Genomic DNA, 15,793 nt, shown 5'->3' on the forward strand with positions numbered 1-15,793 from the left:
GGGTCTGGAGCTCCAAGCAGAGGATCTGGAAGGCGGGAGCTAGCGAGCAGGGAATTGAACGAGGAATAGGTGGTGCCATGTCCATTCCTCAGTCAGGACACAGTCAACTCCACTCCAAAATGATTTACCTTCCTGCTCTCCCCCCGACCTCCCCACACCTTCCTCAGATGCTCGGAGGTACTGCTCCCACAGACTTGTAGCTATCCAGCTTCTGCACTTGATACTTCTGCAACATCAAATAATTCATCTTCCAGATTCAGTTTTCTCTTTAAAAAATGATGAGGTTCCGTAAGTTACTTTAAGAGAAAAGTTCCCCGACTTTGTGATTTTGTTTTAAATTTTGAGTCTCTCAAGTAGGACAGAGGGCTCAACACGTGGAGGACAAACCATAGACAGTTGCGGTTTATTGTGATAATAATCCCCTACGCCTGCCCGTGCTCAAGATGATAAATGGCCAGTGTATCTTGATTGCTCAGCGCATTACTGAGAATCATTTATCACAACATCTATCCCTGGGAATATAGGATTATTCCAGTATTACTCCACTTTTTTTTTTTTGAATTTTATTTATTTATTTTTTATACTCCACTTAGCAAGATGGGGAAAGGATCTTTTTCTTTCTTTGTGCATGCATTTTTCCGTAGGCAAATGCATACTTAGGCATGCGTGTGCCTCTTCATGTATGAGTATCTTCAGAGATGCTCGTGAGTGGGCCTAGACACATGGCTGAATATCATTACGGGGACGAGTTGATGAGTTAGATCAAATAATGAAGTAAAGCTCAGGGTTTGCAGTTTCTGTTTGAGGGAGTTGCCTGCACTCTAGGCCCCAGGCCATATCCTTAAGCAGGACAACTCTTTTGCAAAATGTTCTGGATGGATCACCTGGGGAAACCAGGGAAGAATGAATGAATGGATCAGGGTAAAAACAGCACAGCTACTGAGGAATAAATATCTAAAAACCTATATTCATATTGAAAAGATGATTTAAATTAAGGGTAGAGAATTGTTTCTCTGCATACAAGCCAGAAGAACTTTCCTAAATTATGTTGCAGGGAGTTCAGGCAGAAAATGATGACCACAAAGGTGACGGTGATAATAATAATAATAATAGCAAAGCAGCAGCAGCAACATATGTCTAATACGTGGTATTTAACCACATCTTGCCATGGTTCTAAGCACAGGACAAATACTAACTCACCCACCCTCTCCACACCCTTTTCAGTATTTCATAGTGTCCTTTTACAGGTGAGGAAACCCACAGTGAGCTCAGTGTCTTTCAAACCTTGAATCATAAAAGTAATTTACCGAGTTGGAAAAATACTCCCATATGTAGGCTCCAGGTGTGCACTTGTCACATAATTTGGCTTTTCTATAACTCAGTAAGATAATTTATATAGCCTCATTTCTAAAGAACAAAAATTAAGAACTAATGACAAATTAATTGAGACATTGAGACTCTCAGAACCAGTGCCTGGAGCAGCCCTAGAGAGAGGAGCCCCCTAGCCTTAGAGGCATTTCCCAATTCACTGGCCACAGATACAAGAGTAAAGGGATTTCTTATTTAGCGGCTGAATTTCTAAGATTTGGAGCCCTTCCCCTTTTCATCCCAGAGGACGTACACCTGCAGCCAGGTAAAATACGTATTGTTTTAGTGATCTGTGAGGATATCATGGGATTCTAACTTTATGTAGACTAGGTCAAGCACAGGTGGATGGCCCCATATTTCTCCTTCGCTTTGGCTCTGTCTAAAGTGATGCGGTACGGCCCTGACCTCCAAGGGCAAATGGGGGCTCTTGTAGCTGAGGCCTTTGGACCACTCTAGACTCACCGACAGTCCCCTTCTGTGCCACCCTCCACCACCACTCCAGTTCAAAGCCAGTGTTGCCGTCAGCTCCTTAGGTCCCCAGGCCACCCCGTGGAGCTTGTAGGAAATGCCCTCCCAGCCCCTGGGCCCTCGCTCAGGGGTCTAAGGGTCTACCCACCAAACTCCTCTGCACAGCACGTTCTTCATTTCTGAGCACCCTCTTTGTGTCCCCAGTGTGTGTCTCTGTTCTTCCAGGGTCTGGGCCATCAGGATCTGTGACTGTGGAAGATGCCACAGGCTCCTTAGGACCTCAGAGTCCTCGTCTGTAAAATGGGACAGTAGGATGAAGTGATTTCTAAGTCCTTTCCAACTCTGACAAGCTGTGCCCCAATAACCCCATAAAAAGAGTCTGGTCCCTTTTCTCTCTTTTTAAGACATGCATGGGGGTCTCCATTCAAATCCTTGATGCTCTCCCAGAAAAGCGCAGGCCAAGGGTTATATGCAAAGCTGCCCAGCACACGCCTGGCCTGAGTCAGAGAGCGGAGACCAGGAGTCCTTCAATAACAAGACCTGCAGGAAGCTCTCAATACTGAACAAAAGGGCATCTGTCTTGCTTGAGAAATCAGACATATGAAAAAGCAAGCACAGTGGTCGGAAAAGGCGTTTCATTGGAGGATACAGGATGAAATATAGAGAAGTAGAAAGAGCATGTGCTTTAGAAACAGATAAACTTGGGTCCAAATCTTGCCTTTGCCCGTTAATACCTGTGTGACCATGGAAACGTCACCTCCTGTGTTTAATCCCTTCATTTTTCTTAACTAGAAAATTTGTCGAATAGTATCCACCTCAGGGGACTATCATACATATAAAACCAGCATGTAATCTCCTCCTGAGTGTATATCACATCGGGAGTGGGGGGGGGCGGAATATGTGAAATACTCCAGAGAAGCCTAAATTCCCCACCCTGCTTGACTTCGTTATCCATTGGGCTGGGCTTGGCCATGACGCTTAGGAAGACCTCAGAGCATGGTGGCTGCAGGGGACCAGGAAAAGCAGGACCAGTGAAGGTCCCACCATCGGGATGGATTAGGGCATCAGCAACAAATGCGTAGCAGCAGGGTATGTGGGCAAGGGACCAAAATCAATTGGTTGAAACAGGATTATGAATTACAGAGCAGGCTGGGTGATGTTCCAGATCCTGGGCCTGGGAACAGGTCTATCCCAAGGGGGTTGGCCAGAAGCAATTAGAGCGTCAGGACCTCAGTAAAGGCAGCTGGGGGTTCAGAGAGAAGTCTGATCCCAGGAGGGTACTTTAGCCCGTAGATGAACCGAGGGAGATCAGTCACGTCCTCAAGGCTGCTGCGGAAGCCTGGGGATAAGCTGAAGTTCAGCTGACTCATGGCTGGCCTGGTGCTCAGCTCGGCTCCACCACACATTGAACGGACCACATGCACCAGAAGGCCAGCTGACGCATCCGTGTGGAAGGAACCAGGACCCATGCGGCTGTCTCCGGCTGAGCCTCATCTAGGGGCCTCATTCGGGGGGGGGGGGGTCACTGGAAATCAGCCACCCTGGCCCTTCCGTCTTCCAGCCACCGTCAACCAAAAGAAAGAGAGCCTGTGACTCAGGCAGCGGCCTCACTGCTTCCTGGTCAAGGTGGGAAACTGGATCTGCCTCTCTGGAGCATAAAACCTTTCCTGTCTCTTCCACCTTTTCAGGGAAATCCGGCCCAACTCCACCGTGCAATGGGAGGAGGTGTGTCGGCCTTGGGTTTCTGGCCCTCGGAAGCTGATGGCCAGCCTGACCAGTGACCGCTTGAGACACGTGTACGGCGAGCTGAACTTGCAGATTCAGAGACGACCGCCTATGTAGATGCACAGGGGCCTGAGATGGGCCCGAGCGCTTGGCCTCTTGTAGTCTTGGCTAAGGAAATTCTAATGCAAAAATAGTCAGCTCTTGCTTTAACTTAGCTGTGAAGACCCGGACAGGACTGGTTAGAGCCCCAGAGTGGTGATGCCATGTGTTTTGAAGACACACTTTCCAGTGTGGCTATTCAATGTGGAAGTGAGTTTTTAATCGCTCCACCTTCCAAAGGATTCTGAGTATTAGCTTTAATTAAGGCCTAATGAAGCTCTCATAGCTCATAAGAGTAAAAGTTATCATTTCTCATCTCAAATGGCTGCAGCTCCAAGTATCAGAGGACTTCCCTTAGAAAGGGGATTTGCTCAATACCTAGCCTCATGTAAAACGGGGCTTCTCATCCCCCACTCAGGCTTTTCAGGGTAATGTACTCCCCAAACAGGAGGCAAGCACATGATTTGGGCCCTAGAATTCTATTCCCCTTTCTTGGAATCAGTTTTATCCTCTGTGTCAGAATATTCTTCCCAGGAATTGAGTGCAGCATCATTTTTCTTCTTGGCAAAGCCAGGGAAAGGTCTTTCATCTTGCACCTGCAGCAAAGCTACTGCCTGCCAAATTCCACAGATTTATCTTGTGAGAAGATGTGGCCCCATATTAACAAATTGCATTTGTGGAAAACTTAATCACCTAAGAGGAGATAAGAAAGCAGGTGCAATAGTCAGATCTATTAAATAATGTAGTTTTATAGTGCATTTTATAGGAGTTGTCACGCTGTGGGCTGATCAGCAGGGACCATTAGCCCTAACTTTAACCCTTTGGGGGCTGTAGTACTAGAAAGTAACAAGGCCGACTTGGGACGGTAAGGATGAGGAATTAGTCTCTTTAATTAGTAATTATACTTCACCTGTCTCTCTGGAAGCATCTCCTTTGCACAATGACACAGGTCCAGATGCAGTTTTAGAGACGGAATAAACCCAACAGGTTGGAGAAGCTGGCAGATTTAGTGACCAGACACGTGGAAGGATGGACAGCCACTAATTCTCTTGTCCTTCACACCACCCGTGTTGAGACCTCAGCTCGGCACACGGGTGCTACGAGGTAATACGGACTCCACCTTGCAAACAGCCAGTCACACACACCCAAAGGCAGAGGACGCTGACATCATCTGTATTAGGCACCAAGGTTCCAACAGACAAGGCTATCTGGTATTTATTTGCAAGGCTGATTTATTGTCAAAATTACCCATTGATATGCCTAGAATGTGATTTGGGTCAGTAGACTGTGATTCTTAGCAAAAAAAAAAAAAAAAGAAAAGAAAGAAAGAAAAGAAAAGATGAACAGTGAGAAGGAAACTGGGGGAAACGTCCCAATGAAATTCTCTGGTCTCTACAAGCACATTTCTAAGCCTTTGAGACTGTTCCTGAACCTTCACACCAGGAATCCATGAGGGTCAGCTGGTCCCCTCTATAGGTACATCATGCCTAACTGTACTAAGTAATCTTCCAGCATTTGCCAAGCCTTCCAATACTCAATTCTAAAATGAAATGCAGTTTGCTGGACTGTTAAACTGGCTTAATATAGTATATTCTTATTAACTAGAATGTAATCAAAGCTTAAAATAAAGTTAATCTGATTGTATTTGCATCTGCACAGAAGTGAACACTTTTACTTTTCAATACAACATGTTACTAACCACAGCTGCTCAAGAAACCACCCTTCCTTAGCAGTAGATAACCCACCCTGGAGAGTGAAACAAGCATCTCTCCTTTAGAGAAAAGGACTCAAATGGGTAATGATGTTACAGTTAGCTTCCCTCACTGCTCTCTCTACATTTCTTTAAACTCATTCACCAAAGGAGCAAGTTTGGTTCAAAAATCAGTTTCCAGAAACTGCAAAATCTCTGTAGATATTTTTTCATGAATAATCCCATGAATCATTACGATGACTCAGTGGACAAGCCAGCAGGAATACCTATCGTAACGGACACATTTTGTGGTCTTAGAACAGAGATGGGAAATATATGACAGATATGTATCGGAGGTCCTATATTCATGGCAGACATCACTGAACAATTGCATCTTAGATAGGGCCTCAGGATCCTTCTCCACACACTACTCCAAGCAGCTATTACCAACTGATAAGGAGTTGGCACTCAAAATAAAACCTGTTCGCCATACCTACCTTAGAGCCAGCCCATCCCCTTTGACAAGTGGGACTCTACACTGTGTAATAATGCTGTGGCTCTAAAAATCATATTTTAGCACTGGTAACAAGCAGTGTATCTCAGATAGCAGCAGAGACTCTAAATTCTAGTTTTTGCCTGTTAAAGTCCTCTATGCTTTGAATGAATCCTTATTTGTGTTTATAACTTCGATGACTAAAGAGGGGTAACAATACTTTTATTTTCACAAGGTTCTTCTGGGAGTATATCAAGCAAGCCTTAACAACAACACATGCAAAACGATAGATAGATAGATACATAGATACATAGATACTTAGATACATAGATAGAGAGATGGTTGAGCGTGAGAGAGAGAAATGAGAGAGTGTATGAATATGGTTGTGTTTCAAATAATTTTACTGTGTCAACCCTTTAAAAAAGTAAATATTATTATTTCCAACCTGTTGATGAAGAAGCTAAAAAGGCCTAGGAAGCCATGCATAGAGGCAAATCAAGCTGGGGTGGGAGTAGGCAGTGAAATCAACCTCTGCTTTACTGTACGCTCTTTAAATCTCATTTTATCTCCCGGAGTTTTAAGAATACTGAATTAAAACCAACTCAGTACTCTTTGAAGAGTTGCAGTATAATAACAAATAAAAAATGTACAAATTTGTAATAGGAATATGGGGTGAAATGGAGTTTGTGCTAGACTCATTGGCAATCAAAAGTCACAAAGTTCCAGGTGTAAATTGATCATTGATGAACATCCTTCCAATGTTATTTTAAAATAGTCCACCCAATCGTCCATTTATTCATCTTTCCTACCCCCAGCTGTCCTCCCACCATCCAGCCAGCCAACATTCCAACCACCTGTCCATCCTTTATTCCAACCATCCATTTAACCATCCATCATTCATTAATTATTGTATGCGAGCATGAATTCAACAAGTATTTATTGAACATTAAGCATCATACTAGAGATTCAAAGATAAAAAGCCCATGGTCCCTACCCAGAGAGAGTTCACAAAGCCAGATGGGAAGCCAGAGAGATAAATAGATAAAATATGTATAAAGTATGTATTTATCAATCTATAATTAGATGGGGATAGATATGTTAATAGAGGTATATACCTAGAGGACCATGGGAATAAAGAGAAAAAGATGCCTGAAAAACATCCCCTAGTACCTCCAAGAATAACGGAGAAAAGATTTAAGTTGCATCTTGAAAAAACAAAAGGAAAGGAGGTAAGTTGGAGAACATTTGATGGAGAAGAGCTCAGGTAACAGCCTAGAGGAGGGAAAGAGGACGACCCTTCTTGGAAACTGCAGTTACCCTGGTCTGGGGGGGATGGTGAGTATCCAGCAAGGAGAGGCAGCGCTCTTCGTATTCACATCATAATGACTCATGGGATCATTCATTAGAAAGTAGCTACAGAGATTCTAGCCACAGAAGTGCAGGTATGACTCACAGTTGGAGCACTTCCAGGAACTAGACTTTGTTCCTTCTAGGCTGTGTTGTGGAGAAAGGCTAGAAGAAGTTGCTGATCAAAAACTGGATTCAGAGCTAAAAACTACGGTGGGCCCAGGAGGGACAAGCGAGTATGGGGTAGAATACCTATTCAAGTCAGGGAGGAGGGTAGACGACGGGGCGTGTCTACGTTTGCGTTCAGGGATGGGAAATGAGGTGCACTAGGGCCCAAGTGGATACAGTGGGAGAGGAAGTGTGTCCGGGGAGCCGTCCATCTCACAAATGGATACAAGTGTGTGACAGGCAAGTTCCTAGAAGTTACAATTTGAGCATCCAAGTAACTACCAGGGGCAGGGATTGCTAAAGGCCCAGGATCTTGCTCCTAGGGCCGTGCTCACCTCTGTCTTAAAGGCAAAGCTGTACCCGTGAGAGCTCACTGCTTCTAGAGGCACTCCTTCCCCTCGGGACAAGCTTTCCTCTGCTCTCAGCACCTCAGCTCACTTCGACTCAGTTTTACCCTCATAAGCCTCTACAGAGGAATGAAAACACGAAAACCACATCAACATCTTCGGAATGTGTCTGTCAGAAATCACTCTATCAAAACAAACACATAAATAAATGAGAAGGGGAAAAAAAGCACCTCAGTTGCAGCAAGAAAAGTTACTAGGAAATTTTGTTCACCTCAATTGCCAGGAGTTTGGGAACATCTTCTAGCTTCAAAGACAATGGACATTTTTAAAAGATGCTTGATAAGCTTGCTGCTAATACAATTCATGAACTGCCGTTCATTTTCATGCTAACCATGGTTCTAGGACTTCAGTAATTATCTAAGCAATGTTTCACCACCCTGAAACTAATTCAAACATAAGGGGTCCTAATGACTACTTCCTATTCGTAAAAGCAAGTGCCTGTAACACAAAGGATTGCTCTTTTCTTTCTGGTTTGAGCAAGTTTAGGCAGTGGGGAACTAGAGCACGAAAAAAATTAAAATCAGAATTTGTTATCTTATGATGGTAGAATATAAATAACCATAAAATCATTGTCACTCCTCCCACTGAGAGATGTGATCCACCTTTCCTGCCCTCCCCTTGAACTAGGTTGACTCTCCTGTCACTTTGACCGATGGAATGTGGTAGAAGCAACTCTACCAGTTCTCAGGCCCAGGGAGACGGGTGGCTTTCACTTCTTGTCTCTTGAAATCCTCTCCATGGAAGTCCTGAGCGTCCATGTGAAAGCTCAGCTTCTTTGAGTCTGCCATACTGGAGAAGCCACATGTAGATGCTCTGGTCAACCATCCTAGCTGAGCTCAGATTTCCAGCACCTCTACCAAGGCGCCCGACATGATAACAAAGCCGTCGTGGCTTAAAAGGAAGAATGAAAGGAACTGGCAATATTTAAACTATTAGACTTGGGAGGACACATGTTAGATCTCTTCAAATGTGTGGAGATTAAAGTTAACAACAAACTTTATATCTCTATATCTCTGCATATTTTTTGGATAGGAAAGATAAAGTTCAAAACACTGAGCATTTCCTTCAGGCAGGAAGAACATTAATCAGTAAGTTGCTCTCCTGTCTGAGACCGCTGGGCTAAGTGCTCTGGTTATATCTTACTGCATTGCAGGTGACCTTGAATTTGAAGCTATGATTTTCGAGGCCTTTCCTCACCTGTGTCTCCATCAATATTTGGTTAGATACCACTAGGGATAACTTGAAGATGAGAGAGAAGACACAACAATGAAGGATGGCATTGCTCTTTCACAAAAACTTAGGAAATAGGACCATTCCATCAAAGAGATGTCAGTTCCCCTAACACCCCACCAACCCAGCTTTCCAATGAAGTACCAGGGGACAGTTAACGAGTCTGGTCACGAACCTACATGCCATTGTTTCTCCCTGAACATCTTAAAATGCCTTGATTTGCACACAGGTCGACTCTGATTTACCTCTAACTATGTGAAACAAAATGAAATAAAGTTAAGTTATTTTTATGTTAGCTATACCTAAACCCAAATTTTATGGCCACTGCTACAGGTAAGCAGCCTAACAGCCTAATAAAGATTTGTTGGATATTAGCCATGAACACAGGAAATGTCACTCTCCTGCCACAGTTGATGGCAGTGGCCCTAGACCAGTCTTGTCCTCTAGAAACGTGCCCTGAGTACTCACCAGTGGTCATAATGAGTTGCCATCCTCCTGCCCAGACTCTCCTCTACAAGAGCCTTTGTGCCAAAGCTGGGCCCATGTTCCTGTGCAGAGCCTTGCATCAGAGCACCATCCACGGAGCTGGGGCTGATCCCTTGCAGTTCTGTGCCTGTTGTCCTACAAGTCAAGAGTAGTGGGGGAACACAGGGTCAATAAATGATGTACTCCCTATACTCAGAAAAAAAAAAAAGCACCATCCAAAACCCACAGAAGAGCCATATGCAGGTAAGTCCTCCGGGTCTGTGGCAGGATGCACTGGAGGTCCTTGCCACGCTCACCAGCCCAGACACCACCACTTCCTCAGAAAGCCGAGGGCATCTGCTTTGCCAGTCTATACCTTTCCCCAGAAAAGTTTCCTCAGCTTATAAGAACATGTCCTTATATTATGAACCATGGCATTTAATATAGATTTTGAATGTTTTCCTACCATAATGACATCTTTATTCTCCTCCTCTTAATGATATTTTATCATTTGCTTCTCCTTCTGTTTCTGGGGCTAGTTTCTTATGGCTAACATTACCCATATTTCAGATTTGGACGTCTGTATCTTCCAGGGATTTTTAAGTGACAAGCTCACACTCCCACCAAGTGTTTCCATACCCAAACCAGGCCTGCCCAGGCTCAAGTGCCCATGGTATTTGCCTGCTGCTGCCAAACTTGATTTTCTGTATGCTGCTTTTATTATGGACACAAGGCCGAGCTCATGAGTATTATTCTTTTTCTTGGCTATAACCATGAATTCAAAAAATATGACTCTAATAAAGAAATCTGCTTTTCATGCAGATCATTAAAAGAAAAGCTAGGTATCTTCAATAATATCCCAATTAGCATTATTGAGTATACAATGCTAAAAACGCATATAGATCAACAAAGAGTTATTATGACATAAAATTGAAAAATAGGTATAATACAAGAAAAACACTGTCTATGATGAAAAACAATAGGCTTCAGTGATCTCCTCACCAGCAATGTTCAGCAGAAAATGAAGCCGTTATCTGGGAAATTTAAGCTAAAAAAAAAAAAGCCAGAGCTCACCTAAATAACCTAAATATTGAAAACATAATATAAAAGTGTTCTACTTCAACCATTTCTTTTCTTTAATCCTGGTTATCTCCTAAGAAATCTAATTTAAGGACAACCATGATATCTATGTATTCTCAGTGGTGCTTAATATTTTGTCCTATTAGTGCTCGATACACATAAAGTAATAATACATAATGAAGTCCTGTCTGTATATTGCTTTTTGAAAATTAAAACATCAGATAATTAGGTATGCAAAAGGTTACCTTTGCTGTTATTATTCTTCTTACTAGTATTATTACCAATAAAATATGCCATTAAAATCCCATGGCCTACTTGGCCCCATGCTGAATTGAGAAGCAGCAGAGTCCTGCCGAAACAGTGAGATAAGAGCTTGGCCTTGGGCACTGCTGGCTAGAGTGTAAATTGGTACAACCCCTTTGGAAAGCTGTTTGGCAGTGTCTACTGAATCTGAATACAGCTGTGACCCAGTAATGCCACTCCCAGATATATATCCAACAGAAATATGATGCATATATTCACCAAAAGATGAGTGTTCAAAAATGTTCATAGCATTCAAAATAACCAAAAACTTCAGCAATCCAGGCATGGCTTAGCTGGTTGCTCTGGTTCAAGATTAGCTGCAATCAAAGTTAACCAGGGCTGAGGTCTCATCTGAAGGCTCAACTGAGAGGCTCTGCTTTCGAGCTCATCTGTGGGCTCCTCACAGATGCTGGCCTGAGGGCCTCAGTTCCTCACTGGCTGTTGGCTGAAGCCTCTCCTAGTTGCTTGTCCTGCTGGCCTCTCCATAGGGCAGCTCACAACTTGACATCTGGCTTCCACCATAATGAGAAAGCAAGAGAACAAGATGGAAACCAAAATCTTTTTGTAACCTAACCTCAGGAGTGACACCCCATCATTTTTTTCACATCCATGAAAAGTGAGTCACTGGGTCCAGCCCAAGGTCAAGGGGAAGGAATCACACAGAGATGAATATTAGGAGGCAGGGATCATTGGGGCTACCTTAGTTATGCCTCAATAAAATTTATGTTAAAAAATACTATTCTTAGAACTGCCAAGTGAAGTCACAGGGTCTGGCTACACCAGATTTTTTAGTTTTGTGTTGTCCTTCTTTGGCCTAAGAAGCTGTCCATGAATACTTATTGAGTTCTAATTCAATTTCTTCAGGCTTTTTCCTGCTTAACAGAAGACATCAAGCTTCAGGATTTACTTCTTGACAGACAACCATCTGATCAGACCCAAATGAGCATCTTTTTTTTTAATTTAATTTTTAAATTTTTTGGCCACACCACGTGGCATGGGGGATCTTAGTTGCCCAACCAGGGATTGAACCCACGCTCCCTGCAGTAGAAGCACAGAGTCTTAACCACTGGACCACCAGGGAATTCCCCCAAATGAGCATCTTTGACCTGCTTGCTCATCTCCTTCTCTAGCTAAGAAGGCAAAATCTGGATGCCAGAGACAGGGGAATTGCTGCTTTCACTTCAATATCACATTACAGACACAGCTTAGAAAAGAACCTGGAAAACCAACACCCTTCACAGTTAATATTTGTACCACCTCAATTGGGGTTCATGTCATCGTACACAAAAACCAACAAATACAGTAGAGATTGTATGGCAGACCATATGTTAACATGTGGGAAATGAATAACCTTTAAGTTTAAAGTAGATTATCTCTTTCCATCTGTGTTGTGCCTTGGCATGGCTTCCTTGACAATTCCTACTAAATGTTGAAAGAAGTTGTAGTATCTGGCTGACCCATCACGAAGATTTCCTTTGCCAAAAATGACTAACAGTTTCAAATGATTAAAATAGATCCCATTTCGGCAGCTCTCCACTTTTCCTCTTGTAAAAAGAGCTCTGTGGCTCTGGTGCATACATCACTGTGTACCTCGTGCTGAATAATCTGTCAATAGGCATTGCTGAATGAATGAATGATCACAATAGCCACCCAATGGAGTAGGGAGGGAGGGTTACTCTCCCTGGCACTCAGTTCAGGCTGCCCTGTCATCTCGGTTACTCCCATTCAAGTATTTTTCATGCTACTAAAATCCTAAAGTGATCTGTCTCCGGTAGTTCATTTCCTTCTTACCATTCCGCCTTCTAGAGTTGACCTAAGCTTTAAAGCCAAAATAATATCAAAGGGAACAGGGGTTAGAACTCGGCCGTTGAACACAGCTCGTTTGAACATAGCCCATTGTCTGCCTGCTCCTCCCTGGGAATGGAACATCCTGAAGCATTCTAACCTGAATTATCCTAACCAACTTTTCCCAGAAATCTACCTCCCATTTTCCCATGCACAAGCACCCTCAAGACAATAATCAAAGAGTCAGAAATAGCCTTTTCCCTCCTCATCTTACTGCCAAAGTGGTTTTAAACAACTCTGCAGAAGACATTAGTCACCCTAGAGCCCCTTCTGTTGCTGAGGTTCAGAATGAGGCTGGGTTTAGGGAATTTGGAGATTAAGGTTACAGAAGGGAGAAAAGCTGAGCTTTCATTTTCTATCTCAAAACTAGGTACCATGTGCTGACCTTCCCACAAATACAATTTCCCATCATGGACCAAACAACCACTCAAGGTAGTGAATCCCCAACCTGGTCCCCAAGTGGAGGCTGGGTTGCCAGCCCATCTGCTGGGAATAGTTTCATGAGGTTCTAAACTAGGCAAGAGAATGGATAAGATGATTTCTAAAGTCACTTCCAAGTCTAAATATTTATTATTATAAGATCTGTGTTTGATAGAAAACCTAACATTTCCCCATCTATGCTCTGAATCACTCACTCACTGTGTCATCTGGTCCTTTCTGTGACCCAGATGGTTATCATGGATTGCATTTGTAGTGTGTCCATAGATAAAAATATCATTACCTCGCTCTTAACCCATAATTTGAGCCTCATCAATACACCCTTCTGGCTGACTCTTTTTATCAGGTAAAGACAATATGCTCTTGAACTGCTAGTAATGAAAGATGGTAAAAGTAACAAAAAGAGAGAGCCTTCCAATTTATTAGCTAGATTCCCAGGCTTTTTCCACAGCACCCGAGGCCCAATTTTTAATGACAATTGCCTTTCAATGAACAACCATAGGGTATTATAAAAGCTGGTAAAGGTCTGGAAGCAAAAATGTGTTAAGGACTGGGCAACTGATAATAAACCAGCCTCCAAAAATGACTGTTAATTATATTAGCGGGTCGGAGGAGGTCAAATGTTCAAGAAACACTGCGTATATATGGAGACGCAAATTCATTGGAAAACCCATTGACTCATTGCTGGCCAACCACCATCCAGAAGGTGGATAAGCTGTGAGATGCCTAGGAGTGAGAAGACGGATCCGGGAGGAAACGCTGTCAGGAGCGAGAGAGCTGGAAAATGTGTGATGAGGTGGAGGCTCATTCCCCATCAGAGTTAGCTGGGAGAGGGACTCCTTTCTCATGGGAAGGGCTAGGCGCCCTTGGACAGAAAGGCTAGGCCAAAGTGGAAGGCCAGAGTGAACACAACCATGAAGGACCTGGGCCCAACAGAGGACACCACAAAATAGGGAGACAGGGCGTTTGCATAAGGGAGGGACCCAGTTAACCTCTAACCTCCCAGCTCCACATCCACCCAATATTGTTCCACCTCCCACCGGCCCCACCTCCACCGTGGGAAGAATTAACCAATGTTTTGGGTCTTTGGCCTTCGTCCTTGGGAATCATGTATCTCTTACTTCATCCACCAGGGGGCAATAAAGAGTCTCCTATGGTGCGGAGCTGAGCTGGGCTCTTCGTCTGAAGTGGTTCGGTCCCCAGGGTCTATAACCTGACTAAAGGTCACAGAAAATTGGGATGGCCTGCTCTGTAAAGAACAAGGCACTAGGGCTAATGATGCAATTACCACTTTCTGGGTCCTTCAGCTTAACAGAGCACAGGAAACACACCAGCCCTGGAACAAAAAGAGCCATGTTCAAACTCCATTCTTGTGTCCGTCTCTTTGCCTCCCCTGAAGTAATTTTCTGGGAAAGAAAAAGCCTGTCATTCCAGGTATACAGCTGTCCCGTTTAGAAGGAAATATAGATGTTGATTATTTCCAAATCCTGAGGGCTTTAAATGTATGAGAACTATGCCCTCAGAGAAATATGAATTAAAAGAAATGATGCTATGAAAAAAGGAAATGTCTTATGTCTCAAAAGACCAGTTCTGATCTGCTGATAGTAAATGCATTGGCGATAAGTCCTAAGAAAGCAGGGGAGGGGCTGCGCGGCCCAGGAACTGATCCACCACAACTCAGGGCCCCTCTTTGCACAGATTCCATCGCAGGGTCACAGTGGCTCTCTCCCCTCCCCTTCCCCTGGCCCTCGGGGCGAGGGGGTTCTCAGCATCTTTGCTTCCCCTCTGTATCCCCTCTCTCCTCTGGCTCATTTACATGTGCACATGAAAAATATTAGAGTTTGAAATTCTAGGAAAGCATGATGAAAGTAGATGCATGGCCTCACTGTGGCTGATCCTTAAATGGATCCAAATTAGACTGTGGGCAGTGCTGAGCACAAAACCAACGTCAACTTCAGAGCTCACCAAAATGATTCTAGATTTGCGATTAAGATAAAGATGAAGATAAAGACATTAGTTTTTCTCTCTAAAGATGCAGTCACTCTTGGCAGGACCTAATTTCATTGACTTTTATGATAATTTCCCTTTGATTCTATTACATTTAATTCTGTCTCATATATGAAGAGAAAGAAAAGACATGAAAAAGATGAGTGAAAAGCTATTTCAAAGTTAAATGGTAAAGATATACATTTTTTATTATCTCTTGGTGGTCTAGGTAGTCCAATCTATAAACCAATAGTGATGATTTCATTACTAGTTAGTTATTGGAATGCACAATCATTTTAGTCTTAAAAAGCTAATTCGTTATCTTCTCTTTGGTAAGTATTCATCTCAAGGAGATAGCCACTACAGGCTAAGGCTTACTAGTGCAAAATTTTACCTCCTGATTTTCAAAATAAATTATCTTTTTATTGAGTCACCTAAGCCAGGTGTAATTAACCATTTTGTAAGGCCATCTAGGTAAGATTCGTTAATTCATATGATTTGTCTAACTTCTGTGTTGACCACATCATAGTATAATGCACTCCATGTAGTAAGTTCTCAATTAAATGTCAGTTGAATTTAATTTCATCTTCACTTATTGGAGAGGTTCACAATCCACACAAAAAAGACCATTTAAACTCTTTTTCTACACCAAACTAAAAAACTTTTTAGTTCTTAATTTTT

General features: G+C 43.1%; 1 protein-coding gene across 2 annotated transcripts in view; it reads left to right on the forward strand.

Annotated features, from left to right (window-relative positions):
- F13A1 (coagulation factor XIII A chain) overlaps positions 1-4,980 on the forward strand; it is a 144,905-nt gene extending 139,925 nt beyond the window's left edge. For both annotated transcript variants that reach the window (XM_082344584.1, XM_082344583.1), the window contains one exon: positions 3,525-4,980. In XM_082344584.1, coding sequence (XP_082200710.1) covers positions 3,525-3,678 — 154 coding nt within the window. In that variant the 3' untranslated portion in view covers positions 3,679-4,980. The remainder of the gene's footprint in view (positions 1-3,524) is intronic.
- The last annotated feature ends 10,813 nt before the right edge of the window (positions 4,981-15,793 follow it).

This window comes from Balaenoptera borealis (assembly GCF_965194805.1).
Source record: "Balaenoptera borealis genome assembly, chromosome: 12".
Classification (NCBI taxonomy): domain Eukaryota; kingdom Metazoa; phylum Chordata; class Mammalia; order Artiodactyla; family Balaenopteridae; genus Balaenoptera; species Balaenoptera borealis.